At 37.5% G+C, this 19,586-nt stretch overlaps 1 protein-coding gene across 1 annotated transcript in view; it reads left to right on the top strand.

The window, feature by feature from the left end:
- Window positions 1-7,583: 7,583 nt before the first annotated feature.
- Window positions 7,584-19,586, top strand: part of hivep1 (HIVEP zinc finger 1) — an 81,665-nt gene continuing 69,662 nt past the window's right edge. Inside the window, exon 1 of the mRNA XM_088602303.1 lies at window positions 7,584-7,636. Within this exon, the coding sequence (XP_088458429.1) occupies window positions 7,584-7,636 (53 nt within the window). The remainder of the gene's footprint in view (window positions 7,637-19,586) is intronic.

The raw sequence follows: 19,586 nt of genomic DNA, 5'->3' as shown, positions 1-19,586 counted from the left end.
ACAGATTACTTAACTTTCTGGTGCGGAAGAATATTAAATAATGGACACAATTTCTTAGTACATTAGAACTTAGTAAAATTTACAACCATCAATCGAAGTCTATGCCACTTCAAATTGAAGGGTATACCACACTGTGCAAGCTTAGTAATTATGTCAGGTAATGCTTTTAGCCTGGATTATTATGTATGGACATAATTATACAGTATGTTTACTGTGTCATTATTATCATACATAAACTTCGTCTAAGAACTCGAATCACAGATGCCGCTGCTCTCTCACTTCCGCTATTATATAAATAGCCGCTCTGCTAAGGAGTGTTCTGAGCTACTGCGCGAAAACACTCTGAGCTATTTATGCCTTCGCTATTATTTACCAGCAGCGTGCTAAAGCACTAATTAAAATGAGCAGTGTGTCAACACTTTTACAGTTTGAATGGAAAACTTTTTCATTGATTTTTAAAGACATTACATGTACATGTTAACTAATAAGTTCAAGGATCTACTGTAAGTGGAGTATATTATGCTGACTTCCATTTTATAATAAACCTAATTCTTCGTAATCTGACCTCAGGTCATTCATTAACTTTTGGTGTCTTGCTATGTTTTCTAATTTTATCGGTAATGTACATTTATAATATGCAATTCAACTCCTGCTTTTTCATTTTAGTTAGAAAGCTCCCTAGGCTTCATTATGCATTAGGCGTCTTTATTCTTTCTATAGGATGTCTAATAATTTAACGCAGAACGTAAACAAAACGTTACATAGAGCTGTCGCGCGCCGTACCTTTCGTAAAATACTTATAATATGCAATAATTAACAACGCAAACCAAAAGGAATTAAGGAGTAATCTTTTTTCTTATTACTAGGTTAATTAGGTATATTCAATTTGGTAAATATGGACTCAATTTCAAGGAACGCTAGTTGGTGAGTCTCCAGTGCCAGGACTGGAATCCGCCCGTTTATAAAATAAAGTATCTTAACAGAGATGTCAATCAAAATAACGCTGCATCTCTCAGTGACACAGTGGCTACTGGGGTGCTTGTAGACATGACGTGCTGACTGTGAGGGCTACGCCTCCCGCGTCCCGTCCCGTGGGTGCCACCTGTGGGGGTGTTGAAAGGGGAGTGGCTGGATGGTGGGCGTGTCAGAGGAGTTGTCCTGCTTTTCCGCATTCTCTCACGTGTGTAGTCATGGGTGCTGTGAGTTTAGACGGGAGAAGCGCGTAATATGCCGTTCCAAATTGGGCTTGTGTGATTCTGATGATTTTGTTTTTTAAAAATGCCCCCGCTGTAAAAATTTAAGCCACTCTGGCAAAAAGCACAAGGTATATAGATTTGTAATAACGATGGCAAACCTGCATACATGTGAAGGAGTCAGCCCTTTTCACGTTTTAGCCTCGGATGGAATATCAAACCTCAACTCAACAAACAGAAACTTCTACCAAGTGATGCCAGCATTTGAGTAGTCTGGTATTTAGAATCAGGTACATTAGATGTTGGGGCACAATCTCAATTTGGACTTCAAGCTCAACAATTCCCTTCTTAGCTCCTAAGCCCACAGCTGCATTACAGACCATGCTGCAAAAATCTCAAAGCATACAGACACTAAGTTCCGGACACAGAATTAATACAAGTAGACTCGTTTGTATTCATTAAATGGTTTCTGTTTAAGACTGCGGATTTCTAATTAGATGCCTAGTTCAGCTGAGCCTTTTCAATTTCATATTGCAAATAATCCCCTGAGAATGCCCTTTCTTTCCTTATCTCCAGTAACTCGCTCATTCGTGAAAGAATTATATTAAAGAACTACCATATATCAAATTAAACCAAGTCAGTGTTACAGTGTTAAGGCTGCTCTTAGGATGGAGAATTGTCCCTAATCACTGAATCTCTCCCCCATTTTCCACTTGTACCACAGTTAACAGAATCTTAATGTCCACACATTGGCTCATTGATATTAGTTATGCTTTTGTCTTGACGTCTATTTGCTTTTGTGGTTTAATTCTAAAAATGTAGAATTCGTTGGTCAGTTCTGTAATGTCTCAGATTCCAATGCAACTAATGATCCACATCTGGCTGTTCACATTATGTTATTAGAGATGACAAGCAAGTACCCTTCCTAGTAAACACAGATATCTATTACTCTTCAATCACATCATTGAACAACATCCTTATTAACCCACATGTTAATACATTCTGACCCATTTAATGTAATTCCATAAGCCACAGGTCATCAGACTTACTCCTGCAGATCTTCAGCCCAGCAGGGTTTGTGGGGTACCCTTAAAATCCTTAGACTTCAGAAAAACAAGCAAAAAAGCCTTGAAATATATTGTCTCTTATATCTGTTACTATTTAGCCTACGCATTCTACCTTCAAAAAATGTAAAGTAATTATTCAGGAGTGAAGGTTCAAACTTGTTCAAATATCTAAGTAGTTAAGTTACTAATGTCTGTGTTGACCTACAATATGTTATAATTTTTGTAACAAATATATTCAACAAATGTGTAATATGTGCACATTTGAGAAGTTTATTTAGAGTTTGATTGATTTTTTATTATTGCCATTGTTACTTATGTATACGAAATGAATGATACAGTAAAGGCACAGAAACTGACAGCTGAGTTTACCCGAATAGAATGTAAGATAATTTATCCTTTATTTATGGCAGAGCTACCCTACCTACAGATACATCTGTTTAATGCCAAAACCCTAACCAGCTTATAGCATAGAAGTCACTCAGTTACTGTACAGTATATACAAAAAACTAAAAAGATACATCAGATTTTAAAAAGGGACCTACAGTTATCTATCATGCCAAAGGCGTCCTGATATTTAGTATTATATTGTAATGTTATGCAAAGAAAATTATTTACAACTAATTTGATTTGTCCTAAAAAAAAACTTCTTCAACAGCATTGTTCAACACACATTAGAGAAATGAGTTTGTGCTTGTGGTGCACATAGGGTCTTAGATATAAAGTATAAAGTGTGCAGGGCCTATTAAATCTCTAAAACACAACATGAAAAACTGGATATTACTGTATATACTGAAATCTCTTATGCACTACCTTGATAAAGGACTTACAATATATACATACTGAAATCGCATTTCACACTATGAAAACATAAATGATATATCGAAATCACACCCTTAAAATTATATAAGCAATGGATTTTAAAAAATGTACTTTTTTCTTTAAGTCATCAGCAAAAACAATATGATTTTGAATCATGTTCAAAATGAACATGAACAGAATTTAAAAATCACCTATTGAATTACAGGTGGGAGAAACTACACAATACAGCAACACCGTGTAACAGAACAAAAATATATTTATGGGATGGCTGGGTGTAGCCAGGATGGAGTTGCCTTGAGTGAGTAAGGGTGTCTTTGAATAGCAGATAACAGTGACCCCGGAGACTCATCAGGGCTCCTGTGAAGTCTACTGCACTGCCAGTCTTCCGCTGGGTACGTGTTTGCCTTGAGGGCTGTTAACCTCACAGTGCAGTGGGGGTCTTGAAGGTGGACCTTTGGCAGGAAACATACAGCCACCCTCCTCATCCCTGCTTTGCTGGAATGGGAAGTGAACCAAGCTGTCTGACAGTTAGATTCCCGGATGAGGCAAAACTAAATTTCAACTCTTGGGACAGCTGGATGACTCAAACTTTGGACCAAACTGATACAACTATCAAAAAGACACCGTCTTCTCTCTAATTGCATTGAAGTAAGTATACCCCAATATTCCTGCTACTACTATCACAATAGAAATGTTGTGGAAAATTGTCCCTTCTAGGATTACAGAAGCCCTTCCTGGCAGGAACAATCCTGACAGATTCTAAGACAAAAGTCTTAATTCCATGCTTCAGTCTGCAGCTGCTGAATGAGAACGGCTTTTCTTGGTAAGGTACTCTTTAGTAGAGTACTTGGTACTCTACTAAAAACACTTTGAAGACGTTTCCATAGTTCCTCTTGCGCCTATGCCTTTTGCTAATATAGTATATATTTGTATAATTCTGGCCTGGTAGTTCCTAAAATTGTATTTAAAAGTTATTTAAAACAAGCCTGTTTCAAACATTCTCAGCACAACAACACTCATAACTAGAAATAAGTATGTTTATTGATTTTATTGCGCTCGTTTTTTTTCTTTCTTTTCCACTTAGGCACGGTGATGTCATATTGTGTCTAGCACATATAATAAATACACAGCACTAATCAATTTGTAATAAATATATTGATATAATTTAAAACATAAATGTTTAGTTTTCTGTCTCTTATGTATGATGTGGTTATAGTTTAGCTGCTATAATACTATTTTATTCATTTCATGGTCTTATTAGTGAATGTGCTATGAAGAATGATAAAAGCCAAAGAAAGAGTGAAAATATTACAGCTATCATTAACAGGAGCCTTCCATCTTGCTGGAATGTATCTTATAACAGATTCTCTATTTATCTGACTAATACTTTTATCTAGTGAAACTTATATTGGCACCAATGTCCTCAGTTATGTATTTTACCAGAACTATATCTTTATCTATATCGTATCTATCGCTCAGATTTAGATATTAGAATTGAACTGACAACGTAGCAGTTACAAGGCTAGAACCCTAACCACTGTTCGACTCTGTTGCCTATTTCTTTTTTCATTGTTCGTTTCTAACTGAAATGGTTTCAAAATTCTGTTTTGAACATGAATATGCAAACCCATCAGGTGTTCTGTTTTTTTATGTCTTAATAAATAAGCAACACAAGTGCCATCTTAACCACAGCTGAACATGCCTAAGGTGCCCGTGTGAGAGCAGTCACTCCGTGAGCAGTGGGGTGCTGTCAGTCTGCAGTGACACAAACATTTAGGAGCCTGTTAACATTTCCTCTGGAGTGACAGCATCTCTGCAGCACTGTGAAGAACTTGAAGGGTGATTCTGGTCAAGCTCAATACAGAAGATCACTGCGAGAATGCATGGCAGTATAAGAAAAACACCAATATCACATTAATGATTTGCATTCCTACAGTAGTGTGCTGCATATAATGTTCCTACATTATGTCCTGTTCATTGTCAGCTAACAAGCGCATTGTTAAGTAACAGAAGGATTCCATGCAAATAAAACTATTTAAAATGGAACTCTAATTCTAACAAATGTCACCACTTGTATTTTGATCTGCTAAAAGTTCTTTAAACTGACAGAGCTAATAAAATGAGAATTTAACAGAAAGCTTTGTACAGACCATATGTGAACAAAACACACCAAACGCACAGAAAGAGTATTATATTTTCAACCATTGTTTTCACGATAAAAACATTTTTGGACAATAACCCAAATATGAAGACAACTTCTGCACTGTTTTCTCCCACCGCCCGAAGACAGACTGATTACTGTAGGTTAATTGGTATCTCTGCGTTATTTCCGCGCACTTGTATGAGTGACTATTCACAAATTTAATTCAGATAAACGGCCCCACCGGCATTGAGATCTGTGAAGTTGCTCCCCTACAAACATCACTAACGATGACTCCCACCGCATGTAAGAATGTTAGGAGCAGCTTCGCGGAGCTTTGACTGTGGGGTCTGGTTCCGGAAATCATATTTCTATTTTGCAAGACGTATGATGTTTGCAAAGACAAAGTAATTGGTGACCGCAGATCTGTAACAACCTGTATTTTCAACAAATTTCTCTAAAAAACGTGCACATTCGCACGAAATGGAGTTCATTGTCATCATCAAGTCATAATATTAATGTTTATTATCTATAGCAAAATTAAGTTAGTAAAAAACTTTATATCATAATTGCATTTGATGGATTCGTTTTCATTAGATTTACGTAGCGTGCAAAGTGCATTTTTAATATTTACAGTAAGTGTTGATCATTTCAATGTTTAATAAAAATGTGCAGCATTATTCACAAGCGTAATATTTTAAAAATGTATCAGTCATTTAAACTTGGAAGATCCAAGACTGTATGAATCTCGTGAGAATTTGTAGAACAGTAAATACTGTGATTTATATAATTCTCGCAATGCTTTGTAACTCCGTATTTCATGTAAGACGAGAATCTTACTACCTTCCTCATTCATGAAAAAAACAGCCGATGTCGTAAAACCAATAAGAGCTTTGCAACCTGACGCTGTAAAATATCCAAGACAAAGCGTGATATCTGACAAACGATCAAAATTAACAAAAAAACAATCTTTGACCTTTGGTTTGGAGCGCACATTAATCTGCTGAATTCATTCTGGTGATCGGTGATGTGTTGTGCAACAGAAGGAAAATGGTTTCTATTTCAGAGGATATTTTTAATGAAAGCGAAGTGGAGCGTAACAACGTTGCACAGCAAAGGGTTGGATTAAGGGAGATCTGAATGGGAAAGCCCAGTCTGCAGTGAGGGACACAACGTGACCTGACAACAAGGAACCTCCGGGATAACCGTCAGTGCAAAACTATGTGCAAAAGGGATGCATCGAGGGGGGAAGGCGGAACACGACACGCGGGGAAATTCAATAATTTGCGTTCTGAGAAGGCAAACAAAAAAAAATCCCTTGAGTCAAGATGTAACATGGTTTTCAAAAAGAAGGGAAGATGAGTTTACCCAAAGAAGCGCGTCTAAACGCTGTTTCAATAAAGTTGTGGTGCGGCCGTCGCGGGCCCCCTCCTTTAGACTTTCTGCAGTTGAGAGGCGGTTACGGGACCCCCGATGACGTCAGTGGGCCTGCCTGTTTCCTGCAATAGAAAGTGAGAGAGGAGGTAAAGGGGAAAGCGGACCTTTCTCAATTTTACCGTAAAGGTTCGTCGTAAAACAAAACAAAGCCCCGAGATTCATAAAGCTCACGCTCGTAAGTATGAATCCTTAAGGTTTGTAAGCGTTGCCATTTTCGTTTAAAGAAACGCCGTGTTGCGATTCGGATGCGGGGGTGCAGTTTTGGATGCCCGTGCTGTTACAGCGACGCTGTACACAAGGTTCAAGTCGGGCGCAGACGCGTGTCGGGTTTTTTTTTCTGCTCTGCGAGAAATAACTATCGTGTTTTTGTAACCGTGGGCTAACAGGCATGGCACGATCCGAGACCTGAGCATGCTCTGCTCAGGGATGCCGTAGGTGGACAGGGGCCACGGCGGTAGTGTGCAGCCTAGCGCAGCGCACAGTCCGACAAGGTGCGTTGTTTTGGTGCCGAGACTCCCTGCAGCATTTCCTCCAGCGCACGGAGGGGGGGGACTTCTGTCTTTAGCCTGTCACTCTGGGTAAACGGGGTGGGCTCAGGCAGAGTTTGGGTTTTTCATTCCGGATGGGGTGCGGGGCAGCCTTGTTGCTGCGAATTGGCGAGCCGTGTCGCGTTTGACGAACTGGGAAGCGCCTGTTCGTAGTCCCTGATACGGAGGGGTTTTCCCCGGCTCCTCCCCTTAACCGCTTTCCGTGCGCGCCTGGTGACATGCACGGAGGACGTCTGCGCTGTGCCCGGCTCTGCGCAGCTCTCCGGGCATGTGGTGGAGAGAGGCGGGGAGGGCAGACGCGTGTGCCCCGGTCATTCAGACACCACGCCAAAACGAGTCTAATTCAACATTAAAAAAAAAATAACATTGGGCGACTGCTATGCCTCCAGTGTCGCGCACTACCACCCCCCTGTCCGACTGCTGCAGGGGCAGGTGCGTCCTGCACAGCTGCCCCTGTGCCAAAACGGGCTCTGCCCGCCCCCATCGTAGCTCTAGGATTTGGGGGGGAGGAATGTGGAAATTGCACACAGCGCCGACAAACCGACAAAGGAAGCGCCTCTCTTTCATGTCTTTTCAAAAATACAAATACATTTTTGTGTGTGTTTTATATCGGTATGTTAAACAGCTGAAAGGAAAATGCCTCATCACTCCAGTCATGTCCATTGCCATAATGGGCTTCCCTTGTTATTGTTATTTTAGCAGCGGTAGTAGTAGCATCTGCTGTATTAATTCAGTGGGATTATTTTCTAACTGTAGGAGATGCTTTTGCAAAAAAAAAGTGAATCAGTGTGAATCAGAATTATTAACGGTTTGCGCAAGTTTAATAACCTCTCTTCACATGCTTTGTTGCTTCAACATTTCTCATTTGGCGTGTGTATTTCGAAAATCATTTAATGTGTTTCTTGCCCTTAATAATTATGAATAAGATATCCGATCACTCCATTTTTCGCTTTGGTGGTTCTGTCAGCGTTCACTCAACATTCAGCTATTTCAATTCGGTTATCAATATTTGTTTTAAAATGAAAGCATTGCACTAAATCATTGCTTTAAAAATGAAAGCATTTCCCAAATGGCCATTTGTTTTATCTTCCGGTACAATTTTAGTTTACACGGGTAATTTTAGATGGGATGTAATTTTCCATTAAAAACAGTTGCATCTGCTTGTGTTGTTTAGACTTCAACGTTTTCTGTAAAACCCCTGGCCTTCCAACAGCGCTGTTTCCCTAGTGAAATGATGTCATTGCTGCGGCTTACAAATATTAAAGCAAACAAAAAAAAATCTTCTCTCCTGTCTGCCATGTAAAATAAAATTATTTTCAGATCGCGTTTTATGCATTGGTTTGTTTATGACTATTTTTAGTTTTCAGTTTTATTCGGCTCATTGTCATTCGAGGTTAATGTTCAGGGCTCATTCGAAAACTATTAGAGAGGTTGCAAGGAAGCTGGCACAGTTCAGTACTATTGTCTGATGTTTGTACATACGCTATAAATTGTATCTAAGGAGGGAATAAGAACGGCCCACAATTAAAAGGTTGGAGTTCAGATCCATTGTGTTGCAAAACTGAGTGAATTTTTAGGAGTGTACATTAGGCACAGCAGAAGGTGTGCAGCTTGTAGTAAATCCATCAGATTCCTTTAACTGCGGCATTAGTTTTGCAAAAGCTGCATGGGTTAGATTTATAGTATGTCACACACAGGGCGTGGTACTGTATTTGCAATTACTGTATAATGTACTGTAACCTGTACACCCACCCAGCCCCATCTGATAAGAACTTTCCCTCATTCTCCCTGCATTCTGTGTAGCCTTGATGCAGTTACCCATTGTTGTTCTTTTAATATTTTATATGAGAGGGCCTGCTTGTATTACCTTTCCTGCCAAGAGATTTTCAGAGTACTACAGAACCTGTTTTTTTTTTCACTGAGTTGCTGAAGTGGGAACACAGGTCAAGACTGAGAGCTTATCTTTCAGACAGTTATAGTAAATGCCCTGTGTAAGTCCCTGCCTAAGTAACACTTATATAAACACTGGAGTTTCTTGGTTCATTAACGTTTACGAGTCTAGACAAGGTCACTGTAGTTAGCGGCGTTTACTCCAATGCAAATTAAGTCTGCATTGAACACTTCTTGTTTAAAACTGCTGTAAGAAGTGTGTTCTTTCAGTTCTTTAGTTATTTTAGGAAGAGCAAACAGGTTTAGTCGACAGGCCTTAATTTAATTCACAGTAGGATCTTCTGTTTGACTGCAGCATTCAATAGATAATGGATTCAATGGATCTTGGTCTCTGCTGCATGTGGCTGTGGATGAAAATTTGCACACATATATGCAAACAGTATTGGGACAGAATCATTATTTTCACATGGTGAAGTCACAGGCCCAACTCTGATTCACATGAAGCATTAGCTCCAGGCCCCATAAAATAAAACTGGTGCAGACATTTTAATGTTCATGTTTTAAGTGGGAAGAAATAAGAAGACTAAGCTGTGTCTAGGGATTTCATTATTAGGGTTATTTTCTGTATGAAGAGAATAATGACCTTATATTACTGGGTTCGCAAAATGAACCAGCTTTTCACTGTGCAAGCCATTAAATCCATACATTAGGGATCTAAATGTCTTCATTTTTGAGTCACCTCAACTATAAAATGGACTGTTTAACAATTTATTTGTTTCTGATCAATGCTGTATGCTTTTGTGCATTTGTACACTTTGGAAAGCACATGTGGCATGTTCTGGTGAAAAAGACCACTACAGGATGAGGGTGTTTCATCGATGAGGTGCTTATCGGATTGCTTCTTCTCTTCCCACCAGACAAGCCGACATTGACCCGACAGTGACCCGGGGCGGCGGGGGAGGTGGGAGCTAGGGGGCTTCACTCTTCCTCAGCCGAACATTCGCAAGCAAGGCAATGACGCACCCATATCTGCGCCTGTGACCAGAGGAATCATGCCACGAACAAAACAGAATCATCCAAAAAACCTGAAGGGTAAGTGGGTGTCGTACACCTCCTGTACTTATTAAAGGGTCCATTGAATGTTTTCCAGCTGAAAACATCCAGCGTGCCAGATCTGTCACTCTTTCAGCAACAGTGTTTAAAAAGTGGTCAAACTCTGACTGTGTTCAACTTAAACATATTCAGATTATTCAAATAATTAAACATTGCAAAGACTGAGCCTCAACAGTTCTGGGTTTCTGGATTAACAATGATTGCAGTGCTATAACTGGACATTATATAGATATTTTTTGGATTTGTTTTAATGTTGTTTATTTCACGTTTCTCGCATCATTGCTTTGAAATATTTAACGTGTATATGCAAAATGATAACTGACAGCACGAATCTCCTTTTTGTTTTGAGAAGTTGCAACATAGATTGAAACATTTAAAAAAAATATTTAAGAACTCATTTACATGCAGGAATTTGACGGCCTTTATGTGTGGTCTTGCTTCCCCTTTTTTAGTAAGAAAGGAGTGTCATTCGTGTCCTTATGGTTCTCAAATGAGTTGTTTCAGGAATAACAGTGAATTATGTTGCAGTTTAGCAAAATATGTACATTTAGAAGGTCAAATTAAGGTCTGCAGTTCTGGAAAATACTCATGTTTTGTTACTGTATTGGGAAAGACAGTTGTACTATTTCTTTATTCAACGAATAACTAATGAGCTGACAAATGCTAGTTCATGATAGTAAAGTACAGTTTTACCAATAATTGGTGTTACTGCCTCCTTATAAAAGACACTGAGTTAATTGTAATATTAACAGTGAAATTTACATAGTGTACAGTAAAAAAATATATCATTCATTTTAATACACTTGGTATAACTTCATTAAACTACACTAAAAAGAGCTGATTAATATAATTAAAGAGTTGCAGCTGAAGGGGTGCAACAGTGCATGTTTTCAATAATGACTTTGCAAAGGAGAGTGGAAAAGCTACAGATGGTCCCTGTAGTGTTCCTGCCCAGGTCAGCTGAGAGCCTGCGGAGTGTGTTTTGGTTGTGAAGTTTAGTTGTCTGTTTGGAATGTTCCATGACGCACTTGCGGACAGGAGGAAGTTGGGAGTCTCCTCTGTTGCAGCACTGGAGGTTCTATTTACATTCTGACTAACTTGCCTTGTTATTGTCCCACTGCAGTTACTGTACTTCCCCATTTCATTCCTTAACTTACCTTAAAGTGTCCAAAGCATGGAGCGTGACTCAAATTGAGCTTGCTTGGATAATAATGAGGATTTTATTTGTTTTTGGTAACGCTCTTTTGTTCCAAAATCCAAAGCATTAATGCCTACTGATGCAGTGAAGTTCAACGACATAGAACATGAACAGAAAATGTGCAGTTTGAAAGCCTATGAAACATGTGAATTTTTTTTCTGAAGTGTATTCACATTAAGTGTATTCTTTAAACGTACTTTCTTCCTTGTTTGAAAATGCCCAATTCTCAAAACATGTAATTATACACACATATTTAGAAATATTTTACAACCTCAGTATAAAATACTGAAATATACTTGTGCCAAGGATCAAACATGTTTAGTGAAATTAAATCATTTGCTTATTTCAAATACTCTCTTACTTATGCTGGTGTTTGGTTATGCTAATAGAATTTGAGAATATAATGTGTGTTTTTCTGAAATTTACAGTATGTTTAATACAGCCTAATGTCTTTACACAGAAGCTTTCAAATTGTATACTTTGTTGCTATATATAGAAACAAAAAAACAAAATTTCAAGCAATACATGATTAAGTAATTCATGCATGTTAGTGTTTTGCAGTCCATTGTAAGTATCATAGTTGAAATTTATTTAGATCCTGTTACTTGTAACAGGTGCATGGTAAAGGTTCAATAAAACTGGATACTTAATTTTAAAATACAGTATATATTAAGCAAAGTAGATGATGTATTAAAGCTATACTTTAATATAAGCACATACTGTATACAGTACTGTAAATGTTAAAATATCTAAAATGTTCATTATTTATCTATAAGTGCTTAGCTTATTTTTCCCAGTTAAAATGTTTATACTTTCAGTATCTTTTATATTAAGGAGTAATACGTTTTTTACATTTGTATAGTGTCTTTTATTCTTATGGATCCTTAAGCAGTGGGGTAGAGGAGTAATTTCTTCACCAGCTAAATTAATTAGAAACACGAGGAAGACGAACCTGTAGAAGACCAGAATGGATTTAACTAACACTGGATCATTTTATTCCTGACACCCATGACCCATAGTGTAAAAAAGTGCATGCAATTGTTTGTAAATTAATAAATAAATTTTTCAGTTTTATGAAATCTTAGAAAAAAAAAGAACTAACAATAGTCATACAGGCTTTTCTGTACCAAGGAGGCTTTCCTCGGCATATAAGACAGACACACATCTGGAGTCAAACAGTGGGTGCTGAGTACATTTCACCCATAAAACTCAGAACCCATGTCAGCAGCTAAACTCGAAACACAGCAAATGAAACACAAGCAATGAATGAGCTTTTGAAAAAAAACAACACACATAACACAACAGACTTGCTTTGAGAGGTAAAGAAAGTCCTATTCTAATATGATAATCACAGGCATTATTAGATAACTGATCAATACATCATTTTAGGTGAAAACACTATTAATGAAAGCAATGAAAATGTAAAATCTGATAGGATTTTTGACATTAGATGTGTCCTACAGATCAAGTAGCAAGGAAGTATAGGGCACATACCTGTATACAGTATAAACACACAGGAGCTGCACGAGTGCACAGGGCTTTGCTGTGTTTCCCCATCCTGCTTCTGACAAAGATTTCTAGTTTTGTTTTCTGTTGAGCTTAAGAGTTTCAGCCTTTGTCTTGTGTCATGATATAAACTGTGAAATGATGATTTTGTAGAATACACATATTGGCCAACAAAAGAGCTGTAAGCCCCCCTTCTCCTGACAGCACCCTTAACTATTTCAGTCAAGTTGATGTGTACCTACAGTACATTAATGTCAGAAATGAAAATTGTCCCCAGATTTCACCAAAGTGCTTTTCTGACACAGCAACATTTAATGTATACTGTATCTTTTATCACTGATACAATTATCATGTCAAATACTGACATAGTGGTCATGTGAAAATTGCATAAAATATTAAACTTTTCCCATTGACAGGCCTATGCGGTTATTGCCAGCACTTGAGTATGTAAAAGCCATTTACCATCATCATCTTGTAATGAATTACCTTCAGTGTATGCAAATGAGGGAAAGAGGCATTCTGACAATATTGCCTTCTGTAATGGTAATGCAATGATCATGTCAGTAAACCAGTTTAATGAATCAGAAAAAAATAAAACAATGTAACAGTAGCAGCCTTTACTGCTGTTGTAACACAATAGATTTCACAAGTAACCCTCAGTGTACCCACAGCAAGTCAGTGCGTGTGAGTACTTAATTCCAAATTTAATTGCTTTGAGACCAGCTTGATGTAATTTAAGTCAAGAGGAAATAAACAAAGATACCAGGGAACTTTTACCTGGGACAATATAATGGCTTATCACCTTCTTGATTGTAACCCAAAGTGTGCTCTCCTGAAGGTGGAATCAAAATCTTAACAGGCAAGCTCAAAAGATTAATGACCAATTGGGAATGTTTGCATATTCAGGTTGAGTGAGCTTTTGATGTACTACTCAATCGAGAACTGACCTTTAAAGTGTAATAAAGGTTGTAATTTTAATGCACAGGCTTTGCAAAAGGCTGGCATGAAGCAGTTGATTAGGGAGACATAATTCTGATGACGATTGCTGGAAGTTCATTTCGGTCGATACCATTGCTCCCTTATGCAAACAAGGTATAAAACGGTTCACATATGATGGGAGGCCATTCGTACTGTCGTAGTTATTTTAAGATTTTTAAGCCAAATTTCGCATTCAGCTGTTTCTCAATGGATGCCTATGAATCGTGATTCAACCATGATGTAGACATGTGCAACTGCCAGATCTCCTGAGCTGAGCTTTAGTGAGCAGGCTCAGGACCCTGCTACAGAAGCTCATCATCTGGACTCAGGATTCCAGGAAGCCAAAACCCAGGAACTGACCTAATCTGTATGTCCAACTGAAAAAAACCCAAGCATTTCTGAAAAGTGTCTCTGTACCTAGTTTAAAACAATATCTAAATGTTTATTTTATTATAATTTAATGTTTCTGTATTGCTGAACATAAATATAGCCTACTCTTTTTTGACAAATAATTGCAAAATACCTTACCTGTGTTAAAGCAATATATTTGCCAGTTTGCATGTTTGTATTTGTTTGTATGACAAAGTTTGTTCTTGACTTTTATTAACATTTTTCTTGTTTTTAAACTATGCACTATAAGGAGGTTTAGTAAATAAAAACAAACTATATGCACTATAAGGAGGTTTTTTAACTATCATATAAGCTTATAATCTAATACGTCAGCATTAAAACCATATTGATTTTAGAAGAAATATATTTCAATGAAAATAATTTAATCTTACAATATTTGTATGCACCTTTAAACCACGAGAATGTCTTGAGTTTAATTTAGTTTTGTTCAGTTTTGTGTTCCAGTCTCTTATTATGGAATATGTTCATGTAGTTTGACAATTAGGTATTTGTAGACAGATATGAGTGTATTTATTTGCAAAATTGTTCACGATGCATTTTATAGTTGTATTATTCCTTTTGCTGTAGCAATTGGAAGAAAAAATGTCCTGGACACTTTAAATTAAGTGAATTGTGTACAATATGTATAGAAATTACAAAAAACATAAGAGGAACAATATAGCATCATTTCCTGTATGACGGTGATTCAAAAGTAGCATGCCAGTGATTTGTTTTGTATTAATTTGTTTGCACTTCACATTAAATGTGTCCCAAGCACATTGTCAGTGAATCTGTTGGTTTGGTTGTTGATAAGAAAGACAAAATCATAAGGATGAACCCTGAATGTACTTGTAACGGTGAGTAATCCTGCTTTATTTTCTATAAAAAAAAAATACTACTTATAACTTTAATCAAACTCACTCTGAAAAATAAATATGTAGCAAATGTTTATTTTTTCGTCTTCTCTACTGTTCATATTGAGATTGGCAGGTGAACTGAAGCACAGTATGCCTTTTGTGTCTTCTCTGAATAAGGCATAATTTGAACCCTGTGCTCCCAGCTGCTTATCTTATCTTTCATAAGCAGGAGAAATTACAGATTCATACAACTCAAGTACCATTTCATTCTCATGCTTTCTTTAGCTTGGGCTCTAGTTAGTGCTTCACCTTCCAAATGGCTTATTTCACCTTTGTTGGAGTGTTTGAATCAAAGCCATTCCTGGATATTTCATAGGGGAAGGAACAGATAATTGCACTGTAGAAACACCTTGCTAATCACTCTTAAAATGGTTTCTAAACATGCAGTTTATAAACAGATTTCAGTGTAGATTTTCTACTACTAAGCAGTATCTTAAGTATTATAAATTTACATATGAGACATTCTGTGCATTAATGTGCTTTTGGATTCTGTTATGATGGCTATATTCCATGTTGCCTACAAAATACACTCTATGTAATAGGAGAGAATACTGTTTCTGATTGGTCAGTCTGGGACCAAACATATTATGTAATCCTCTTGGCATGACGTCATGTATCAAGTTCCATCAAAGTCTTTTGTATTAGGATCTGTTTTATGTGGGATAAAGGGATACTCAGCTATACACTATCCCAGCACAAAACACACCCTGTTCTGCATTGTTTCTGCAGTAAAGTGCTATACATTTTTTTCTTTTTATCAAGAGCAGTTTAAATGAATGCAGGAGAGCTTTGCCAAAATACAGAAGTTTCTGGATAGTTCCATTTAAGCCATTGTATTCACTTAAGTGTTTCAGCTGAAATAGTGTTATGATTTTTAAATCACACACCTCAGTTCTTGTCTGCCTCTGGTCTTTTCAAAAGCTAGCAAATCAGTGAGAACTACCATTAGTGAGAACTTTGGGGAATACTTTGCATATTAAACAGTTAATGTCTGCATGAGAACAAAACAGTATTTAGTTCTAAATATATTATTTTTTTCGAACATAATGAAATTGCTTAACTGAAAATTGCACCGATCTGTCAGTTACAGGAAAAATGTTGAATTAGAAAAATATTTCCCAAAGGTGCTTATGGTTGCTATCATGATCTATCTGTTTCTGTTATGACATCAAAATGTTGCAGGAAATTGAATCAAGATTACCAGATAATTGATGAGCTAATCAAAATAATTAATCTTATTTTAGATTAGCTGAGGTTGGAAGAGGAAAGACATATTAGTAATTTAAAATGGCAGCCCATTATTTTTTTTGAATAACAAAACATATTATACATTTTTTCACCAGACTGTGTTAACAGAGCTTTCTAATTGCATATCCTGCAAATCAAGGGGGATATGTTCAAGTAAGGTGAATAAATCACTTGAGGAAAATTGGAAAAAACTTTTTGGTATGCTGCCGTTAATATTAATCAAAAGTTTTTACAGTAATAACCATATTATGTAAGCATGTATCTGTTATTTTATTGATGTCAGTAAACTGGTGTTACCCACACAGCTAGTGCGTAATTGTGCATGTAAAGTATTTGAGCAGAAGTGGGATCACATTTCTCACATTATAGGGAAAAAAATCAACATCTGTCAGAATTCTAAAAAAATGGAATTCTGTCTGATTAAAAAATAAACTCTGTAAGCTTTCAAAGTCTGAAAAACTGGGTTTGTATAGTAACTTTTTGACTGCTTGTTCTTTATCAGCATTATTATTTGAATAATAATAAACTGTATATACTGATACTTTATGCTTTCTTTACATTGGTTATGTATGCTTCGAATAAAGGTCATTGGGAGAGCTCATTTTATAAACACAAAGATTATATCACCCTGCAACTCACAACTGGCAACCCACTGAAGCTAAGCAGGTGTGAGCCTGGTCAGTACCTGGATGGGAGACCTCCTGGGAAAAACTAAGGTTGCTGCTGGAAGAGGTGTTAGTGGGGCCAGCAGGGGGCGCTCACCCTGTGGTCCATGTGGGTCCTAATGCCCCAGTATAGTGATGGGGACACTATACTGTAAACAGGCGCCGTCCTTCGGATGAGACGTAAAACCGAGGTCCTGACTCTCTGTGGTCATTAAAAATCCCAGGGCGCTTCTCGAAAAGAGTAGGGGTGTAACCCCGGTGTCCTGGCCAAATTTCCAATTGGCCCTTACCAATCATGGCCTCCTAATAATCCCCTTCTATGAATTGGCTACATTACTCTGCTCTCCTCCCCACTGATAGCTGATGTGTGGTGAGCGTTCTGGCGCACTATGGCTGCCGTCGCATCATCCAGGTGGATGCTGCACATTGGTGGTGGTGGAGGGGAGTCCCCATTACCTGTAAAGCGCTTTGAGGGGAGTGTCCAGAAAAGCGCTATATAAGTGTAAGCAATTATTATTATTATTATTATAATAAGAAAATGAAAATGTAATCGCTTCTTTAAAGAAAGCATTTTTAAACTAATAAAGTAACATGGTACTTAAGTTATGAGTGAAATTTTGAATGTTGTGGTGCGCTATTTAAAACATAGCCTTCCAAGATTATTCTAATGACTGCTGGATTCCTGAAAGGTGCTAGCAGAATTCCCAATGTTTATCTTGGGAAATGAAATGTTGAATGATATGCCAGCTCAGACTATGCTAGAGCTGTTTGTGAACTGTGATCAGACTCGTGCACTCTGGGGTTTACACCTCAGTTTCTTCAGGCTTTCATTTCACACAAGCCCACGCCGAGCTGATCTAAATATTTGACTAAGTGAAGTAAAGTAGCTGTGGTGGTGTCAAAGCCTGGAAAACATTCTTAGGAAAACGTCTGAGGAAATCTTAAACATCCAATGAAGCTTCACATTTTCTGAAACATGTTAACTGAGACCTGTGATTGGAACTGCAAAAACACTTTGACCATGCAGGTCACACTGGGACTGGACCAGTTCCTGTCAGTACTCCCTGAATTTGTCTTGTTAGTCCATAGCTTTCTTAACTTATGCCTTTTCTTTTTCGCAGTGCACTGCACAGACAGAATGTCAGAATATTCATTGCTAGCTTTTGTAATCTTTAACTGGAAGCAAATGAGCATGCATGTCTTCAAATAAAATAGATGGTTACATTTTCCCCTTAGGGGTTTTTAGAGGAATGACCTTGTCTTATTTCATCCACCAACTCAGTGCAGCTGTTTCACTGCCTTGGAAGCCATCATGATTTGCTGGAATTACTGATTTTAAAAAACAATGCTAGTGACTTGAGATCAGACCTCCCGAATTGTATACAAAGGGGAGTTTGTTTTTATTTATTTATAGACTTAGTTTGTGCAATATCAATGTATTGTAGCAAAACAACATTGTTAAAGGCTGTTTCACTTCAACTAAAGGCCAGGACTAATAAATAAAAAGTGGAATGGGAATCTTCAAACACACATACACAATAAGAATGTAAGAACTGTTCCAAATGGGACGAGTCCATATAGCTCATCTAGCCCGTTTGGTAGTTAGCAACTAATTGATCTGAGGATCTCATCCAGCCATTTCTTCAAAGAAGCCAACGTACTGTATCAACAACATGGCCGGGTAGTTTATTCCAGACTCCCACAACCCAAATCACTCACATAATTTATACTTGATTTCACAAGGTTCAGCTGTGTGCTACAGTATGAAAAGTCTTCCATAAAGAGTTTTAGGTTATTTCTAACAGCAGTTTTGAACTAATCTAGTATACTAATATTATTGCTGCAGACAATTTAAACCACAGTAAGTGGGAATCCAGCAACAGTCTTTAATTTTTATCTTAATTGGATCAATTAAACGCTTTTCAAAGGTTTTTGGCTGCTCATGATTTAAGATGACCCGGAAAACCTTTGGGGATGAAGCTGTGCACCTGGTGTCAAGTGTTGCTTTTTATCTTTGGTTTAGCTCTTAAAAAACTCAAATTTCTCAGATTAAACAAAGATTGTGGGGAAAAAAGAGATATTCTGTATTCTTCACTGAAAAATTCTATAGTGGGATTGTCCAGTTCTGATCCCATTGGGTTGGTATGGCTGAAAATAAAGACAACTTGTAGGCATGCAGTTGTAGTTAAAATCGTAAGGCAGGTGCAATCGAAGAACAGAAGAATAAACCCTGATCCATGAAACAGATTCACATATTAATACACTCACACCTGAAGATAGCTCAAGCCAAAATGTGTATCTTCTCTTCAGTGTAGATTTAACTTTTAATTGTTCCTTTGTAACTAATGCACCATGACACAACTCACTTGCACTTAATTTGCATATTTGTGGTACAGTATAAGAAATACCCACACTGGTATCAGAATACAATAAAAAATCTCTAATTAGTACAATGACATTTCCTGGACAGGCTGCTT

This window comes from Lepisosteus platostomus, chromosome 12, assembly GCF_059453375.1.
Source record: "Lepisosteus platostomus isolate fLepPlt1 chromosome 12, fLepPlt1.hap1, whole genome shotgun sequence".
NCBI classification, from domain to species: domain Eukaryota; kingdom Metazoa; phylum Chordata; class Actinopteri; order Semionotiformes; family Lepisosteidae; genus Lepisosteus; species Lepisosteus platostomus.
The sequence above is the reverse complement of the archived record's forward strand: the minus strand, read 5'-3'. Positions and strand labels throughout refer to the sequence as shown.